The following is a 19,040-nucleotide window of genomic DNA, read 5'->3' as shown; positions in this document are numbered from 1 at the left end:
TGCTTCGCCTCAAGTAACCCTTTTAAGTACCTCCAACAAAATAGAGCGATTTATAACGGACTTCTATCTGATAAGCAACCTATTATTCATCTTTTACTTCTGATACTTTGAATTTAGGCCATTAGGATAAATGGCGCTGAGAATCTTCCTTGCATGTTCCAAATTACTTTAAAGGTCATGTTCCAAGAAGAAAGAGTAAATTAAAGAATGTGTGTACAAAAGGAAGTATCATTGAATATTGTCCTTCCTATCAATACGGAATATTTAGACTAGAACTAAGGAAAGATTTCTTATCTCTACCCAAATGTTTTGTTGATTCCCAAGGGGCCGTCAGAGTCCTTGACCACAGAACGAGTTTCCCCTGGCCACATCTGCGGTCATTAGGGGTCATATTTTTCCGTATTTTCTGCGTTTACCTAAGTATTCTAAACAAATTTACATTAAGAAGTTAATAGACAAAAACCTTAAAATCTGGAATCACCGCTTTGTATAAATGTCGGCTTAGTATCAGCTTCTTATTTTAAAATAAATGTGAATAAGCAATAGTTTGTTAAGACTTTTAAAAATTCTTAGTAGAAATAATAAATTAGCAATATTTAAAAAATTAAGGATGGAAGAAGATTTACAGTTCTCTTGTACTATTAAAATGCTGATCGATGTACCTTATTTTCTAATATATGAGCGTTATCTAAAACGTTTATGCAAACAAACAACTAGTGCAATTAAAATTAATATTCCAAACTTGAGAACTTTCCTGGCTGAAGAAAGTGGTTTTGAAATAACTTGCTTAGATTCCGTAATCCTAAGATTTAAAAATGAGAAAGGACATACAGAGTTTGATTTTGGGACTTCGTGAGATTTTGATTTACACTTATATGCAATCATTGTGCATTTGCTTTTTAAGCAGATCTATTAAAACTATTTCATAAGGTTTCGTATAGTTTATTAACGAATTATTTTATGTTAATGTGCTTTTCTGTCCTCGTTTCTCATTTTCCTGACAGAATGTAAAAGCTCGCGTGTATTCAAATGAGGTAGAGCGGAAATAGTACGTAAAGGAAAGTTTTAGAATTAGACCGTGTTCCACATGCTAATTTGACTCTCTTGAGAGTAATATTCTTAAGCTTGTAATGCCGACTTTAAGTAAGAGCCAACTGTCGGGTTTCTTTATCTGTGTTAGCCGTTAGCTAACTTACGTTTAATTAGTTAAGCGAATTTCATTAACTTTGATTTGAGCCATAAATGCTGGCTATTCTGTAAACACGAGAGGTGAATTCTGTTAAAATTTTATTGGAGTTCAGTAAAAGGATCCTTTACACTTTTTCTCAGTCCCTGTGGTACTTTGCAAGACATAATGATAAATCACTGCAGGTCTTCAAAGTTTCGTACGTTTGATATTACTGAAGAACACTGAACTTCATAGCTGCCCTGTTTGTTCGGGTCAAATCCAGAAATCAACTTTCCAAACCATTTTTATCGAGCCGGTCTTGGAATTTTGCATGTATACCAGCAGTAATTAAATTTCATAACAGCAAGAGCAGCATATTAGAATTCAAGAAAGCTCAAAAGCTGCAACTTCATATTTATTACATACGGATGGTTTCGAGAAAATTGTCGATTGGACTTATGTGCAGTAAATTTGTTCAATGCAAATTAAAAACTATACTGGATCCAGTGAATGATGTTATAACGTAAGGTTGAATAACTTGAGGCTAAATATGGTAAGGCCATAGATATTTCTCTAACGTAAAGAAAGAAAGAAAGAAAGAAAGAAAACTGAATATTACTTTATAAATGCTTTCCACTTAAGAAGCAAATAACATATTGGAAAAATAAAGTTCATAAAATTACTAAAAACCTCGCGACAACTAGGATGCCATAGACTATTAAGTAACACTAACCTGTAACCTTATAAAGATAATAGCTAGAAAGATAGCAATTAATGTTACAACAAGTAAGTAATGAGTTTTTTCGAATATTAAATATCAAAGAATATAGCAGTAAAAGTTAAAATATATCCTTTTTTTGTAATTTCACTGCGAGTAATTATGCACGAAGAAAATATTATTTTGCTTGTAAAATATCAAAAGATATATCTGTGTCACTCACAAATGTCTTATTTGTAATGTTACTATTAGAATTACTTTTTTGATTACCATGGCGGCCCTGTTTTTTACATTTGAAACTTAGCAGAATAATGGATTTGTTGCCAGTCTAGAAAAACTAATCTTCAGAACAACAAAGATAACGCCTTCATTTCTTATTGCGAATTAAATCAGGCTTAATCCTTTCTAGATTTTTTTTTTTTTTTTTTGAGGAAATAAGTGTCTAAGATTTACTTCGTAATTTTTAATATATAGATATTTTGAATTTTTATGTATTTTTGCCTTGTCGCGAAGTGAGAACTGAATTAATTGGATGTGAAATACTAAATTGTCTGTGAAAAACTGTTTCTTTTTTGTTTTGTTTGCTTAATTTCTTTTATACATCGTTTTAGATTTATCATAGTATTTGAATAGAATATGTGGCAACGATCAGATAGCTCTTCAAACTATATAAATTTTATGCATTCTGAGTTATAATATGAACGAAATATAACGCTGTTAAGTGAACCTAGCGCCAGAATGTCACTATGATAAACAGCTATAGTGAATTTTAAAGAGGACATTTATTCTATTGTGGTTTATGCGCTATCGACGAAGTAGATTTAATTGAGTCCAATAAATTTAAATGAAATGTAAGAAAAAAGGCATATAATTTAATATTCCGTGCAAAGAAGTCATGTAGTGTACACATGAGATTTTTTTAAACAATATTTGTATAAAACAAGTTTAACATTATTCTAGTAATATAAGTACTCATCAGCTGTAGTTTTATTATTCATCAATATACTGAAATGCACTCCGTTGAAAAAAAGTATATGCACCCAGAAAGAATTGAACCATAACTACGAAACTCGACACTAGCATAGCTCCGAGTAGACAGGCAAATGATTAAAAGCAAGAGTGAAAAAAGCGTTTATTTACGAGTAGCAATAATGTGGAAATCGGCAGGTGGTAAAGCGATAGCTGGCAACTATACAAACCGATACTCGGTTAGGCATGGAGTAAGTTGCCAATGTCCCTCTGCTGTAGACTGTGCTACAGCTGGGCCAATTGATCAGCGAACTGGAATATATTTGTATACGACTAAATTTGTCTGCTCAACGTGTCCCAAACATGTTCAATAGGCGACAAGTCGGGAGACCTGGCAGATCAGTCGAGGACATTAACATGTCCAAGATATTGCTGGGAAACGTTGTGCTGTTTGTGGCCAAGTGTTGCCCCACTGGAAACCAGAACCAGGAAGATCCGCTCACCACTTCGTTTCCAGGTATGTATGCAGCGGTCATCAGCTCTGACAGAAAAACGAGGAAAAAGCGTTTGGATGTACTGTAATGTATAATGTCTTTGTCAAAAGTGCCAAAATATTGTCAAACAGAGAGTGGGAGTGGGAAATCCTCGTATTCGTTCTGTGGGGGTTCTACATCAAATTTGAAGCAAACAAAACTTGAAACAACAAGGCTCAACAATCGACATGCTAAAACCCCCACTTGAATAGCCGCACATTCTTTTATGCAGGAGTAATTTGAGCAACCACATTATGAGTATACTGACCTGCTGATCAGTCGAATTGTACCTTGAGCAATTTCATATTGTTAAGAAATGAATAAAATCACTGACTTCATCTAGGAAGAGGGCAGGTACAAGAAGTCTTTAATTATTAATAAAATCAATGTCATTGTTATGAGCATCATTATGAAGCAAATTGTTGACAGTTTTCTAGAAATGTAGTAACAGTAATAAAATAGATAAAAATATAGCATATGAAAATTTAAAATTAGAGGTTATTATTTCTCGGATTCGTAGAAAGTTTTCTTTGAGAAAGATACAAGTACTTCGTAAACTATTTATTTAAGAAAGAAACAATTACCACTGGAAAAATTATTAATATAAACTTGAAAAAAGTCAGCCCTCAGCTTAAAAGAACTTTTTAATGGTACTGAATATGTTACAATCGCGTTCATTGGTCATATTTTTATAAATTTATACTTCTTATCTAACTACTCAAACATAAATATTGAGTAATTTAATCTATAGCAATTACAGTGGTATAAATAGTAATTTACATTTCTCCAAATGTATTACACCACTTAAAGCACACAAATTTGGGAAAAAAAAAAAAAAAATCGAGCATTTTATCAGATGAAATTTCTGAGAACTCATTAATTTGAGTTAACTTCATTACATTAAAAAATTTAGTAGGCGGGTCTTAAATTTAAAAACTTAGTTTTCTGCCATCTGTTTATGTTAATCTGAAAAGGTAGAAATTAATAGCCCAGAAGGGCGAACGAATGAAGGGAAAACGAACGAACGAAAAGGAAAACGAACGAATGAAGGGAAAACGAAAGGGCTATTAATTTCGCTTTGGCATTCTGCGTCGAAAAATTTAAATGTCCATTTCACTTTTCAAATTGTTACAACCAAATATTATCGACCTGTGTTATATTTAAAAAACATTAAATAATGAAGAATCTGCATAAATGTATGTATGTCTCTCACATTGTGATAAAACAACGGTAACTAGAGCCATCAAATTTTGGAGAACCGACTTCACCGAATTTGAACATCAGAAAGCCCTAATTTAGAATTTGCTTTATTATCGATCACATATTTTGTAACACTTTAACGAATTTTTGAATAGCAAACTGAACGGTTTCAAAGCGAGCAATGGCAACACTGTACGAAAAAAAAAAAAAAAACTTTTTTTATCTTCAGCACGCGAGACTGTGTATCCAGAGGTTCTAAAGATATGCTCATTTTAAAATTATTTTTCGATATTTCTGTTGAACTGAATTTTATCGTTTAAGTGCGAATAAAATGACATTTAATAAATAAAGGTAACACACAAAATGGTTTAAAAAAAAACGCTCATTTGGGCGTAATTTAAAATCCGAAACCTTTCAGATTTAATTTTCAATTATTTTTTTTATTTTGTTTTGTTTTGCTTTGGAACTCTAACATATTGAATAGTAAGAAATCTTAGAAAAATATGGGGGAGTGGATCAGAATTAAATCCGTAAGAGCACACGACACTGAAATTGCATCTTCAATAAAAATAAAATGAATATTTACAAATAATAAGAAAATATTATGCGCACATATATTTAATAGCGATATTTGGGACACCTTTTTATGTATTTCAACTAATACGTAAATTATGAATTAAAAACAACGAAAGAAAACAAAACACTAAACATAATTCACAATGAAGAAAGTTCTTTTTAAGGAGTCAGGTATCTTTAGCACATCAAAATATGTTCCAGAATTAAATCCGCATTAAACTGAACACAAATGGCGCTGAAAGTGTGTCTTGAGTAAAAATAAATTAATATTTACACATAGTAAGAAAACATTATACGCACATATATTTAATAGGGATATTTGAGACATTTTTTTATGTATTTCAACTAATACGTAAATTATGAATTAAAAACAACGAAAAAAAGCAAAACACTAAACATAACTAAACATAATTCACAAATGAAGAAAGTTCATTTTAAAGAGTCAGGTATCTTTAGCACATCAAAAACAGGTGCCAAATTTTAAGAAAAAATTCAATCTTTATATCAATATGGATTATGATCGGAAATGGTGTTGGTGTTTTAATTATGAATCTAATGAATCTATGAAAATCTAATGAAATATAAAATTGCTTATTTTTTTTAATTTTCCCATATCCTTCATTTTTTAAAGGAAAACTACTTCAAACTAATTTATGAAGTATATGTGGTGCATTTTCATGTATTTGTTTAATAAATTTTATAGTTTGTCTAGTAGGAAATATATTATAGTAGAAATTTATAGTTTATCTAGTAGGTAATATATCAAAGATTAATACCATTAGTGTAATTAAAAGCTAATTCAAGTTCCATAAATTACTTATTCGGTCATAGGATGATAGCCTGAGTGTTGGTTTACAAACAAATTGACAATTTTTCCCTCACTTTTTTAAAATGAATATAAAAAGGCATTTGAACCATTTTTATATTTATCCTAGTATTTTAAAATAAATATAAAATTCTAAAGAAAAAAATTGGTATTAACTCTATGAACAACTTTTTCCGAGCAAGAAATACATGAAGGTACATAAATGAACCAGTTTTATACTTAATGAATACAAAGACTAAACAAAAACCTATTTCAACTCTCTCTTTTTTTTTTTTTTTTTTTTTTTTTTTTTTGTTTTTCTTCTTTTAATTTCGCATTTATTTCTTTTTGATAGTCAAAAAATTAAATTTATTTTAAAGTAAATTATTAAGCTGTATTAATTACTGTGATTCTTGTAGCAGGTAAAAATCTAATTCTGCTGCATTTTCTGACACTAAATTTCAGTTAAAATTGCAACAGTTGTGTAATTAATAGTAAAATTACAATGTAGAATTTTTTGTTCAACATACAGTTCTTACCATTATATGCATAAGGTTATTTTAATTAAAAGCTTTTTTTATCAACTGGAATTTTATTTTCGAAGTGATATATGAACACAAATAGCAGGGAATTGCTACAGGCATACAATTGATGATTCGAGAAAAAAGTAACATATTTACTTAAAAGAATCATGGTCTTTTTTTTTCGGTTTAAAATATTTACCATATTAATTCTTTTCTCTTAGCATGAGAAATTAATTTACGTTATAGGAATATTTAATCATTCTTTATTTTTCTTGTCAAGAAATTTAAAGAATTTTATGCCACTTTGTGACAACAGACAATGTTTTGGTCTTCGTAATTTATTTAACAAGTTACAATTTTAAAAGTAAGTATAACGGTATTCTTGTTTTAAAGTTTCACCTTTCTTATTTTTCAGTCTCCACGTCAAAAGAATTTTAACTTCCACATTTCGGTTCTGCGTTGACATATTTTCTGTGTTTTTCTTTTATGTATAACGTACTCGTTGGAAGAAGTGAAGTAAAATAATATTCTCTTGTGGTTTAATCTTTTATTTTTGCTTGTCTGCAGTTTGAAGTAAACACGTTCTCTTTAAAAATTATTTTGTTTTTGCCTCTTTAGCTCCTATTTAAATTAAAATTCGTTGTTTCTATTCTTTATTTTCAAACTCGCTTAATATACGATATTTTTGAAAGGCAGAAGACTGGCATGTTAACAATTTGAATGGCATATGCATAATATTTTGGTGCGATTGGTGCATATAGTGAGTCTAGTCTAATTACAATATAATAGTTTGTATATTAATATAGTATAAAAAGATTGTAGTTATCTCAAATCGTGTATTTCACCTGAACGCTACTAGGAGGATTAAGTTAGCAATTATACACATTGCTTTTTGTGTGTGTGAATTCTAATTTTATTTTAAAGTTAGTGAACATATGCATTACTTTTTTTTTTAACCCTAATTTTATTTCATTTATTTTTTTGCTTTCTTTTGCTTTGGAATTATAACATATTGAATAGTAAGAAATCTTAGAAAAATGATTTAATTTAGGAAAATGTAGTGGGAACTGGATCAGAACTAAACCCGCATTACACTGAAGGTACATTACGCTGAAAGTGCATTTCTAATAAATATAAAATGAATATTTACATACAGTAAGCAAACAGTATTAGCACATATATTTAATAGCGATATTGAGAAACTTTTTATGTATTTCAACCAATATATAATTATGAATTAAAAACAACCAAACTATTACATATAATGCAGAAATGAAGTAGCAGGGTTATTTTTAAGGAATTGGGTATCATTAGCATACTAAAATATGCCCAAAATTTTAATACTGTAAAGCTAAAAAAAATCTTTTGGGTTACTATCGGAAAATTTTATACACATATATGGATATTCTTTATGTTACATTTGTGTTGCACGAAGTATACCACGAGACTTGCACAAGCAAGTTATACCACCAACAAAACAAAAAAATTTACACTTTTGGGGGGGAAGGGACAGTTCTATATCTGCCGTTCTGTTGGGCCGATTGACGAAATCCAAATTGCGTTTTTCATGTCTCGAAAGCGCGACATAGGATATATATTAGATTTATACATAGCATCATTCTAACATAGGTATTTCGACTCAAAAATGGACTTTTTCTAAAATGACATGACATTTTTTTCTCCATATTTCGACTTTACGACTTAAATTATGCCTAAATATTAAGTTTTGTAAAATTTGGGGCGAAATTTGCGGAGAAATTGAAAAAAAAATTTTAGCGCGTTTTTTTCAGTTCTCGCCAAGATTGATTTACTTGGCGAACTTCTTAATTTATAGCAACCCATTTTCCTTTTCTTTATTTTTCATTGTAAACGAGCGGCATAAAGGTCATCCTTCATACTTTAAAATAATTTTAACAGAGTGCGTATTATATTATCGCTCAAAAAAAAAAAAAAAAAAAAAAAGAAAAAAAAAAGAAAAAAAAAGAATGCAAATTTCAAAACCCCCAATATGTAAATTCATGTAATATCTCAGAAAATTTTGAATAAAATATTTTTTTGCAGGTGTGCCTAGAAATACATCTACTTTAAGATGGCGTTAAAAATTTTGCATGTTATAATAAATATGTTTTTTCAAAAAATTAATAAAAAATATTCAAAATACAAATTTTAATAATAAATAATTAAAAATGTGCGAATTATATTTGGATTAAGCTTAAATTTCGACTTCTGGAAGAATGAATCAAGTAAGTTTAATAAAAAGAGATATTTATATTTATTAATATTTATATTTATATTATCAGATTCAAGTAACATTGAGTAGCTAAAATTTTGAGAGCTAATTTTTTTAAAAACTATTCTTGCGATTTTTACAAAATTTGGTAATTTGCTATAATTTGATGCATAGAATGGAAATATGGAAAAAAATTGCATGTCATTTCAGAAAAAGTCCGATTTTGGGTCAAAATACCTTTATTCGAACAACGCTACATAATATATATTCTAAGTCGCTCTTTCGAGACATGAAAAACGCAATTTGAATTTCGTCAAATTGTCCAGTAGAACGGAAAATATCGAACTGATCCTTTTTTTTTTTTTTTTTTTTTTTTTTTTTTTGTCTCAGCGTACAGTAGTACTGCAAATGCGTAAAAATTGTTAAAAAAACAATAAATAAAATAATAAAGAAATAAAGAAAATAAGTAAAAGAGAAACAAAATGAAATGAAAAGTAATAAATACACGTTACGCTTGAAAGTTATTTTGTTATAACGAATGCCTTACCTTTACAAAAACAAAATTACTTCCTTGAAATTTTCATACTGTATGTATTACTGCTCCTTTTGCTGTATCGCTCATTAGGCAAAGCTCATTAGGCAAAAAAAGAAAATCTGAAAGAACTCAAACTTTAATAGTCACCCAAAAGGGTTTGTTAAAGTTTTCCTACGTTTGATCTGAGCTCGCCGTCCACCAATCTGCTGTTACCCTCACTCCTGCAACCCATTTCCTTTTTGTCTATTTAGCTTTACTATTAAGCATCATTTTCTTCGCACTTACGCCATATACAATTCAATAGCAAAATTTTAAAAAATAAATAATAAAGCGGCATGTGTTTAGAATTTCCGACGAAGTGCTAAGTTTTGGCATATATCTTTTCTAATTTTTTTTTTTTTTTTTTTCCAGTCTTTTCCCAGTTTATCATAGCAGTGTACAGTTTCCTTAGTAAGATGGCTTACAAAACATTTTTGCTCAAAGGGGCAGTTTGCCTAGAAGACTATTCATTTCGTTTTGGCATTTTGCGTTGTCCACTATAAAACGGCGTTTCACTTTTCGGATTGTTGCCACCAAATGTTAGAGCTCTGCGTTATATTTAAAGAAATTAAATAATGAAGAATCTGCATGAATGCATGTATCGTTCTTGCATTGTGTAAAAAAAACGGCACCTAGAGATATAAAATTTTAAATAACTAAGGAGTTATTTAAAATATGCGCATTTGAAGACCCAAATTTTTAATTTGCTTTACTCACTATTTCGTAAAAATTTAACATGGTTTTGATTAACAAACCCAATGATTTCAAAGCGAGCAGTGACAACACTGTACGGAAACAAAAGCTTTTTTTTATCTTCAGCTCACGAGAAATTCTAAAGATTCTAATATTCTCTTTTTAATAAAGAAATTCTAATATTCTCTTTTTAATAAAGAAATTCTAATATTCTCTTTTTAAATATTTTCTGATACTGCTGTTGAATTGAATTGTATGGCTTAAGTACAAAGTACATGATATTTAATAAATAAAGGTAAGACACAGAACATTAAAAAATCGCTCCTTAATATATAATCGTAAGTAAAACTTAAGTAAGACTTAATATAAAATCTGAAAGCTTTCAGATTTTTTTTCTTTTGGATATTTTTTTTTTGGGGGGGGGAGAGGAACATTATAATTTTACGGATATATCCAGGATTAATGTATAATATTAAAAATATTTCAGATTTTTAGTCTTTTTATTATTAACGTTTTTTGTTTTAAATTTATTAATTAAATTTCACGTTCTTCACACTTTCGCTACATAAAATTCAGTTGAATAGCAAAACATTTAATAGCAACGTATCTTTACAATTTCCGAAAGACAATCTCTTGCGCTAAAGATAATAACAATGTGTTAATCCGTACAGTATTGCCACTGGTATTTTCAAAGCGTTGAGTTTGTTAAAAATTCTTTGAAGTTTTATAAAGTATGAAATATAAAATTCGAAATTCAAACTCGAGCTTCTAGGTGCACATATTTGAGTGAAGGACTAATTTATTCAGAATTTGATTACTCTATCTGTCTAAGATGTTATCTCCCTAAGAGGACTGATACCTTCGTGGGGAACTTTCTAAAGGAAATGTCCCTTATTCACGTTACACATGAAGAAAAATACGAAACCATGCAATGAGCCTATTCTTTTGGCCCAGATCAAAGAACACTATTCAGCTGTCTTAACCATTTAATCAAATTTATTCTCTAACAATAAAAAGAGCAAGGCAAGAGAAAAACAGCTCTGACGTAGAAGGAATGGTACCTTAAACTTAGGAAGTTGGGAATGCGTATGTGAAGAAAACATACGTATACCATTGAGAAGGTGTCTCGAAACTGAGGTTATCAAAATTTTAATTTTACGGAAAAATTTAAAAGTCAAATGATTGCTGGAAATTTAGAAACATTTAATCTTTTTATGGCCGAATACATTTTTATTTTACGCTTGTGTTTTGTACTTTGCTAATTTCTTTCATGCTTCTTATTTACTAATTTATTGACTTAAATATATAAAAATATTTCTGAAATTCTCCGTTAAATACATTTATTGATAAATTTCGTACGCGCAGTAAACTTTCGTTGGTACGTCTTCAAGGGACTGATCAAAAATTAAAAAGATCTGTGATCAGGATTTTACTTTAAGAATACGATAGGTGTATTTTAGTTGTAATTTAACATTAGTGTTATAGTATTGCAGTACTACTGTTGTAAAATTTAATCTTATCAGTCTAATTTTAATTTGTTTAAAATACCCCTATAGTTTTAAAAGAATTAAAATATTTAGTTTTTTAAACCACATGAATTTAAAAAATATGGCATTTAATGTAAAAACTGTACTTATACTATCATACCTTTACCTCAATTGATCATGTCCATAGATAACACATTTTTCTTGATTGTAGATTTTAATTTTTAATAAAGAATAGAAGAAAAAGAATAAAAGAGAAATAATTTCTTCAAATAATTTTTGATGGGTTATTTGATTTTGAATCTCAAGCAGAGTGCAAAGAATATAGACAGAAGATAACAATTCAGTTAAAAAATATTTATCGCACAGGAATGGAGCACCTGCCACGTTCAGAACATTTTTGTGTGGTCAACAGACACAATTGTTAGTTCTATTCCTCCAAATAAATTCTCTTTCGTCCACCATCCGAATTTGAACTCGCGCCTAAATATGAAATCTACCACATATTTCTTTCTTCCTCTTGTATCCTAGCGCACAAATTTCAGTTGCTACCGAAAGAAACAAAACTATTTTTGGAGAAGCCGAATGAGTTGCGAAAAAAGAATACTGTCGAATTATTCAGGCTGAAAAAAAAGCCCGCAACCGAAGTTACGTGTCGTGTAAATAAAATATTTTATGATTAACAGAGGCAAAGATGAAGTGACGTGTAAATATAAAAGATCTGAAAATCAGAAACACATAAACGATGCTTCACTCTATTATTTAAGTACTTTATCATTTTTTTTTCATTGAGAATTTTATGCTTTTCAATAACAACATACAAACTCTAACAAAACTATATAAAACAAGAAAGCACTATATAAATTAAAACTTCATTTTTCACGAAGAAAAGAACTGTCATATTTGAATTTTGTTTTTTTCTCTAGTTAAGTCTTTCGAACAATAACATTTTGCATAACAAAAGGTACACATTAGTGATACGCCACTGAAAAATTACAGGATTTTTCAAAAGGATTTGATCCAATTTTAGACGAGTATAATGCTTTACCAATTTATCAAGTAATAATTTGTCATTTATCAAAGGATAAAGGAAATCTGAGAATGTTAGAATACCACAAAATAATAATAATAATAATCTCTTGGTAATTTTACGAAAATGAGTTTTCCCAGAAAAAAGGAAAGCTGAAGGTTCTGCTTATGTTCCAGGTTTTAAGATTTCAGTCTTTCATCCCTATGAGCGACAGTCTCATTGATATTAAAGAACTGGTCCGCAGTTCGCCAAATTCTTAGAAGGTGTATCTATATAATGCAGTTTGTTTACGTAAACACAAGACTGATCGCGACTGCTGATGTAGCTGTGTAATTAAGTTTGGATGTCTAAATTAATAATTAAGTTTGGATGCTCCATAGTTAGATCCTAACTCGACGAATTTTATCTCACAGACACTTGTCTTTGACAGACTCTCGTGCGTGCTCGTATCGACTTAGCTCACAAAACAACATAAATTCAAAAATAAAGAATATGCTGGAGCAAATATAGGAAGAAATTCATGTTATTTTTTTTTTTTTTTTTTTTTTTTTTTGTATTAAAAGGAAATTGCATTCAATATTTTAAGTAAAACTTAGAGTATACTCAATTAATTTTATATACATATTTCTATCTTTGTAAATTTAAGAAATAAAATCATATTAAATTGATTCATGGCCATTTTATATTATACAATATGTGAAACTGAAAACGTCTCTAACGATTGCGGATAAAATGTCTGGAAAACAAACGCATAAAAAATACTAATGTGATAAATGTTTTTTCGTGCAGTAAGGGGAGAGAAAGGATGGATGGATTACTCAATTATGGCAAAGCACACGAGGGCTATCTGCGTGAACGGAGGGATGCCTTTGTGGAGGACTTTCTAAGGAAAACCTAGCTCGTATACACGTTACACATGGGGAAAACCACGAAAACGCCCATGCAGCCAGCCCGTTCGCGGGATTCGAACCTCGGACCGAACTACCAGTGTTCAGCTCGGCCGCTGGTGGGCCAGGGGAGAGAAAGAAAAAGACCTGTGTTTAAATTTATCAATGTACAGGGATTTATGAATAAATGTAAAGAATTTGAAACGATGGGAATCAAAATTATGTGTAACTCTAATGCCAGCACCACTGAAGGTTTCCAGATTTTCTCACTTTAAAAACAGATTACATTTGCATTTTCCTTCCTTTTCCATTAATAGGGGAGGTCTTCAGTCCGTACGTTATATCAATTTAAAAGGGATACGTTTTATCCTAGGCGTTCAAAACGAATAATAATAGTCAAATTGCTCTCCTTTCCTATAATCAGAAAGAAAAAAGTATTAACATTTGATTGCAAGAGACACATTTTCTGGGAATATTGCGCGGGCTTTGATTACATCATTGTATACTTCCGGCTGCTTTACTTGAATCGCTTCCTCAGTATTTCAGGATTTTGAAATCTGTAGTTTTTACTTTATTTCAAATGATTAGAAGAGTGAAACCATTAGTTTAGTTTGTAATTAGAGGTTTAAAAAAATTAAAATTTTATCACAATTATAGCTGTATTTAATTCATGCGCAACGGATGTATATAAATATGTAGCTTGCGTTTTAACTAATAAATGCTAATTGAATTTTATTGGTTTAAAATATATTATTTCTTTCCATAAAAACATAACACTAAACATTCAGTGCCTAATTCAAATGATTATTATCAGAAGAATGTGTATTACTTGCATCATAAGAATATTAAAGGAAATTAGTTCAAAATGCAGGGAAAATTAAGGGGGAGGGAAATACAGGAAATTTCAAGAGAAAAACTACATTTCCTTCATTTCTGTTTAGGTTTTTGTGTTATTCATTAAATTAGTGTATTTTGGCAATGAAAAATGCATACTTATAAAATGTATACTTTTTTTCTTCCTTTTCCCATTGGTTTCCGTTTTGGGATTTCTCTTGGTGATCACCACTCGCCGGTGAAAATTTCTTTCTATTTTCATATAAATTGTTTGCCGTTGTCAAAGCTGAACCTTCCTTCCACTATAGGCTTACGAAACTGTCCGCTTGACCTCTGGTCACATCCTGATGTACTCGTACTTTCTGAAAAACCTTCTATTTCAAACTTCACCGCAAGCACATGTAAACACTCGAGTGTATTCGGGTTTCTCAATACGTAAATAAATAAATAAATAAAAGAAAAAAAATCTGGATTTGCGCAATAACCTAGGCAGTGTAATTTAGAGGACTTCTGAAACGGGCCTTTTCCATACAATAAATTTACCAATTGTATTTTTCTTAATATAACTTCCGCTAGTTCTTCGGCCTTAATCTGGTGCCTACCTTAATCTTTGAATCTAATCTGGTATCTATCAGTTCTACTTCTCGTTTCGCTCTACCTCTCATTACGAGAAATGCTTCTACCAGGACGGCTTTGCATACTGCAGATGTAAAATTCTCGCTGCCTGGTTCACCCATCAAAAATTTACCGATGATTTTGTGCCAGTTCAGTGCCATCCTCGCAGTACGGCTGTTGCTATGGGTGACCTCTTCCCGAACTGGCTAAAGAAAAAGAAATGCGAATCCAGTTGCTCCAAAAAGTTCATTAGAGAATTTGTACCATCGAAGGTAACTGGCGGTTTTCTTACGCGCGCATCGTATCTACGGTGAATCTTCTGTGGGATTTATTTCTGTGAGATCTGTAGGGTATCGGTGGAGCCTGAGGCTTTGGGAGTGGGGAGGCAAATTGAAAGCTGATTTTGCTTGAGACGTGGTTCTAACTTTTGTTCGGGAGCTATTATAAGATTTAGTTTTCTCAGTCTTATCTAAAATTCGGTTACAAATTATGATAGCTAAGAAAACTAAACTTTAAACACTTTTTACTTTATATCTACCAAATACTTCAGAAATTTCTTGGAGATATTTATTATTTTAAGCTTGTAGATTTGGTGTTCTGGCAAAATAGGAAACACTGCTAGTTTGCTTTTGGGAAATATTTGTGGCAAGACTAAGGCACAAAGATCTAGGGAAAAAGGAGCATAGATATGTTTAGAAAATTGAGACTTTTTAAATAACTACATAAGGGATATTAATTTAAGAAAAAATGATATTATAGCAAGTTCCCCCCTACTATTTAACATTACCGTATTAAACTATTCATTTCAAATTCTGAAGGAATTAACTGTTAAACAAATAAAATTATAGGAACAGTTAAAACTTCTTTTGATATTAAAGCGAATGTTTTAATATTTAATATATTTAATATTACATTTTACTTTTTACTGAATACTTTCGTATTTGTATTCAGATAGTATATGAATTTGCATTTTGTTATTTAAATAATTCTAAACTATTAGATATCTATTTTCAAATCAAGAACACAGTTTTGGTTTGCTCGCTATATTTTTTTAAGCTTAGAATGTATCAATTACTTCAGATCAACCTAATTTTTCTTACCTTCTATCTCTCGACAGATATTACTATATTTTAAATACCCAACGGTCGAAAAATTACTGTACACTTTCAAACATCCATACATTCTCTGGGATTCGAAGCCGGACCCAACGATGTGACAGCCGCTTTCCTATGCCATGTTAAAAAATAACGGTATCAGTTGGTAGTATAAATCATATGATCCCATTTACTATTTCTTTAAATTTTGGTTAAAATAATTTTATTATTTTGGTATCCTAAATTCTACAGTAGGATTATATATTTGCAACAGAATTCGCCTCTTATTGCATTGCTATTTCTCATCTGAGGAAATCAAAAACGCCTACAATTCTTAAAATTTTATATAATTACAAACCTTTTCAAAACATAACTCCGTGTACTCGATTAAGATAGGCTATAGCCTTAAGCACAATGCTGTTTTGAGATCCTCTGAGCCTCTTTCCATGTCTCCATGAGAGAAGAACCCGACTATGAGCAATTATAGATAGTAATATTAGTAGCTTAAAATAGTAGTACTACTACTAGTAGTAGTAGTAGTAGCTTAAAATCTAAATCCTCCAACGATTCATTAGACCTTCACAATATCCATCTTATGCATAACGTTTAATCAATTGAACATAACATCCATGCATGTTTGCCAGTTGTAAATCTTAAATTTCTGAAACATTTTACATACAAAATGAAAACACTGCTCAACATCTACAAATTGATTGTTACGATAATGACTCACCTGTACTCTGGATTCTGTGAGCCCTATACGCATGGCGAGTTCCTCCCTCATGAAGATATCGGGATAATGGGTTTTGGAGAAACTCCTTTCAAGTTCTTGGAGCTGAGCTGGTGTGAAGCGGGTACGATGCCTTTTCTGTTTGACGGGTTTGTCGCTGCCGCCACCTTCGCTTGGATTGGGACCATGGCCAGAATTGGCCCCGTGCAGGCCCGTGCCATCCAGGACCTGCAGACCGCCGCCTGCACCGGTATCACCACCGCCGTTACTCTTGACCAGGCCGGAATCTTCTTTGGAGCCTAAAATAGAGAAGGCTGTGCATGATTATAGACGTTTGTAAAATACCCGTCACTTAGCTACAGAAAAGTTAACAAATTATCTTCTTAATTTATTATGTTTCTGCCTGCTTTTGATAGCTTGATAGCTTCTTAAGGAACAATTGCGATTGCACGAATAAAGATGTCATTCAACAATACAAAGAAAATAGCATTGTAAAAACCAGGATAATCTCTCTTTTGCCGTTCTTCCAAAAAATCTATCTTATAGAATCTCCATTAGAAATTTAGATATTTTAGCTTATATTATTGCTTGCAAGAATACTTATATCCTACTGATGTAATTTCTTTTTCTCTATGTCTGTTACGTAGTTCAGTGACACTATGAACTTTAAACATATTTTAAAATTATTTCTATTTGGAAACGCAATTTAATTTTACTCACTACTGGTGCTGCTAACGGCTGACTTATAGTAATAGAAATGCTCATGAGAGTTTTTTTTTTAATCTTACAGCTTTACATCGAGCTTATTACCTCGATGAATGATCAAAGGCGGATTACGACATTCATATCATATTTTTTGCATAAAGTAAATATAGTTCTTGTGCTGCTGGCACACGTATTTTCGTGTTACATTTTAACTGCATTATTATAGATATATTGCAGAATATTTTAATTCAAAGCAGCGGTTTTAATTTCACCGTCTGAACATTATTGACATTATGGACATTGTAATTCTATGCAGGTTAAATTGCTGAAAATTTAATTATCTTCTATTTAAATTGCTTTTGGTTTACACCTCGTAAAATGAATGCTTCGTTTCATAGCTTATTTTAAAATGTTAGATGTTATAAATAACCTTATTAAATTATTTTCTAAAAAAGTTAATTTAATAATAGATAAAATTATAAAGGAAGTCGGAATAGCCTGCGGTAAGCAGGTTAAGAAAATATTAATTGATAAAAACGGAATACTACTTCTGAGCGCTAAATACAAGTCGAGATTTAACGCAGCACAATCCATACTCTTACCATGTAAGGAATTTCATTCTTCTCTATAAAGCGCATTTGTGGTGTAACTGGAAACATGTCTGGCTAGCAGACCGAAGGGCCAGTGTTCGAATCTTGACGAGAGCATCTTCTTTTTATGTTTTCAACTTCAAAGTTAAATTGAATGATTCTACAGCCATAGGAGACCCTATTAGGGAATTCGAATTCTTACAATGCAGTTTGGAAATAATTTTTTGTAAGCAGAATTTTACAGACACTGCGGTTGGGGTAGCTTCGTAATAATGCTCTGTCACAAAGGTGCCCGCACTTTTATGAAAGTTGAATCCTGCTATAAAACAGAAACTTTTTAAGAGTGTTTTTGTACCCACACCTTTATGAAGAATGGCACATCTGTGCAAGCAGAATTTTCTTTTGCTTTGTAAATTAGAAGAGCACACTAAATTTATAAATAAGTTCTAGTTATGGGCTATATCAATGAGCTGCAACTTCAGAATTACTTCTGCTTATAATTTCGATACCTAAGCTAGAACTTTATTTAGTTAACTTAAGTACGGAACATTGTCAATTTAGAGTTTAAAATTTATGCAAACTCTCTATTTTTTGTAAAGCATTTTGTTTTGCATAATATTTACAATAGGACCTTCGCTCGAGATTCAAACTGTATGAAAAGTAGTAATTTGGTAGAGTAATTTTAGAACAAGGAAGTATACTTAGGAAACTTTAGTGAAATTTCAAGACAAGTTTCTATATTAAAAATGTATTCTTTATACTTTAAGCAAAATAGTCACATGAGAAAGAAATTTCAACTTATAAAGCTGCTTCTGTGCAAAATATCACTTAACATGCAAATTTTTGTAGATTAAAGTGTCTTCTTCGTGTTAATAATTAAGAAGACTAACACCGTTTTTAAATTAACTAAATGAGAAAAGTAAATACGTTCTTTTTTAAGAAGTTACAAACCATAACAAGTTATGTAATTAAAATATATCTTCTTAAAAGGAAACATAAACAGATGTTTAATAATGCAGAAGAAAGACCACAAAATAAGAAAGAAAAAAAAAAAAAAAAAAGGTTTCTACTTACAATTCTT

General features: G+C 30.7%; 1 protein-coding gene across 4 annotated transcripts in view; it reads right to left on the bottom strand.

The window, feature by feature from the left end:
- LOC118200485 (homeobox protein orthopedia-like) overlaps window positions 1-19,040 on the bottom strand; it is a 131,104-nt gene that overhangs the window by 101,033 nt on the left and 11,031 nt on the right. For 3 of the 4 annotated variants that reach the window (XM_035372442.2, XM_035372461.2, XM_035372453.2), the window contains exon 2: window positions 16,668-16,978. In XM_035372442.2, the coding sequence (XP_035228333.1) occupies window positions 16,668-16,978 (311 nt within the window). The remainder of the gene's footprint in view (window positions 1-16,667; window positions 16,979-19,040) is intronic. The other variant, XM_035372449.2, reaches the window with a different exon arrangement.

Source organism: Stegodyphus dumicola, chromosome 2 (assembly GCF_044657685.1).
Source record: "Stegodyphus dumicola isolate Sdum_Otavi_A_Nest chromosome 2, ASM4465768v1".
Classification (NCBI taxonomy): domain Eukaryota; kingdom Metazoa; phylum Arthropoda; class Arachnida; order Araneae; family Eresidae; genus Stegodyphus; species Stegodyphus dumicola.
This window is presented reverse-complemented; position numbering and strand designations above follow the sequence as displayed.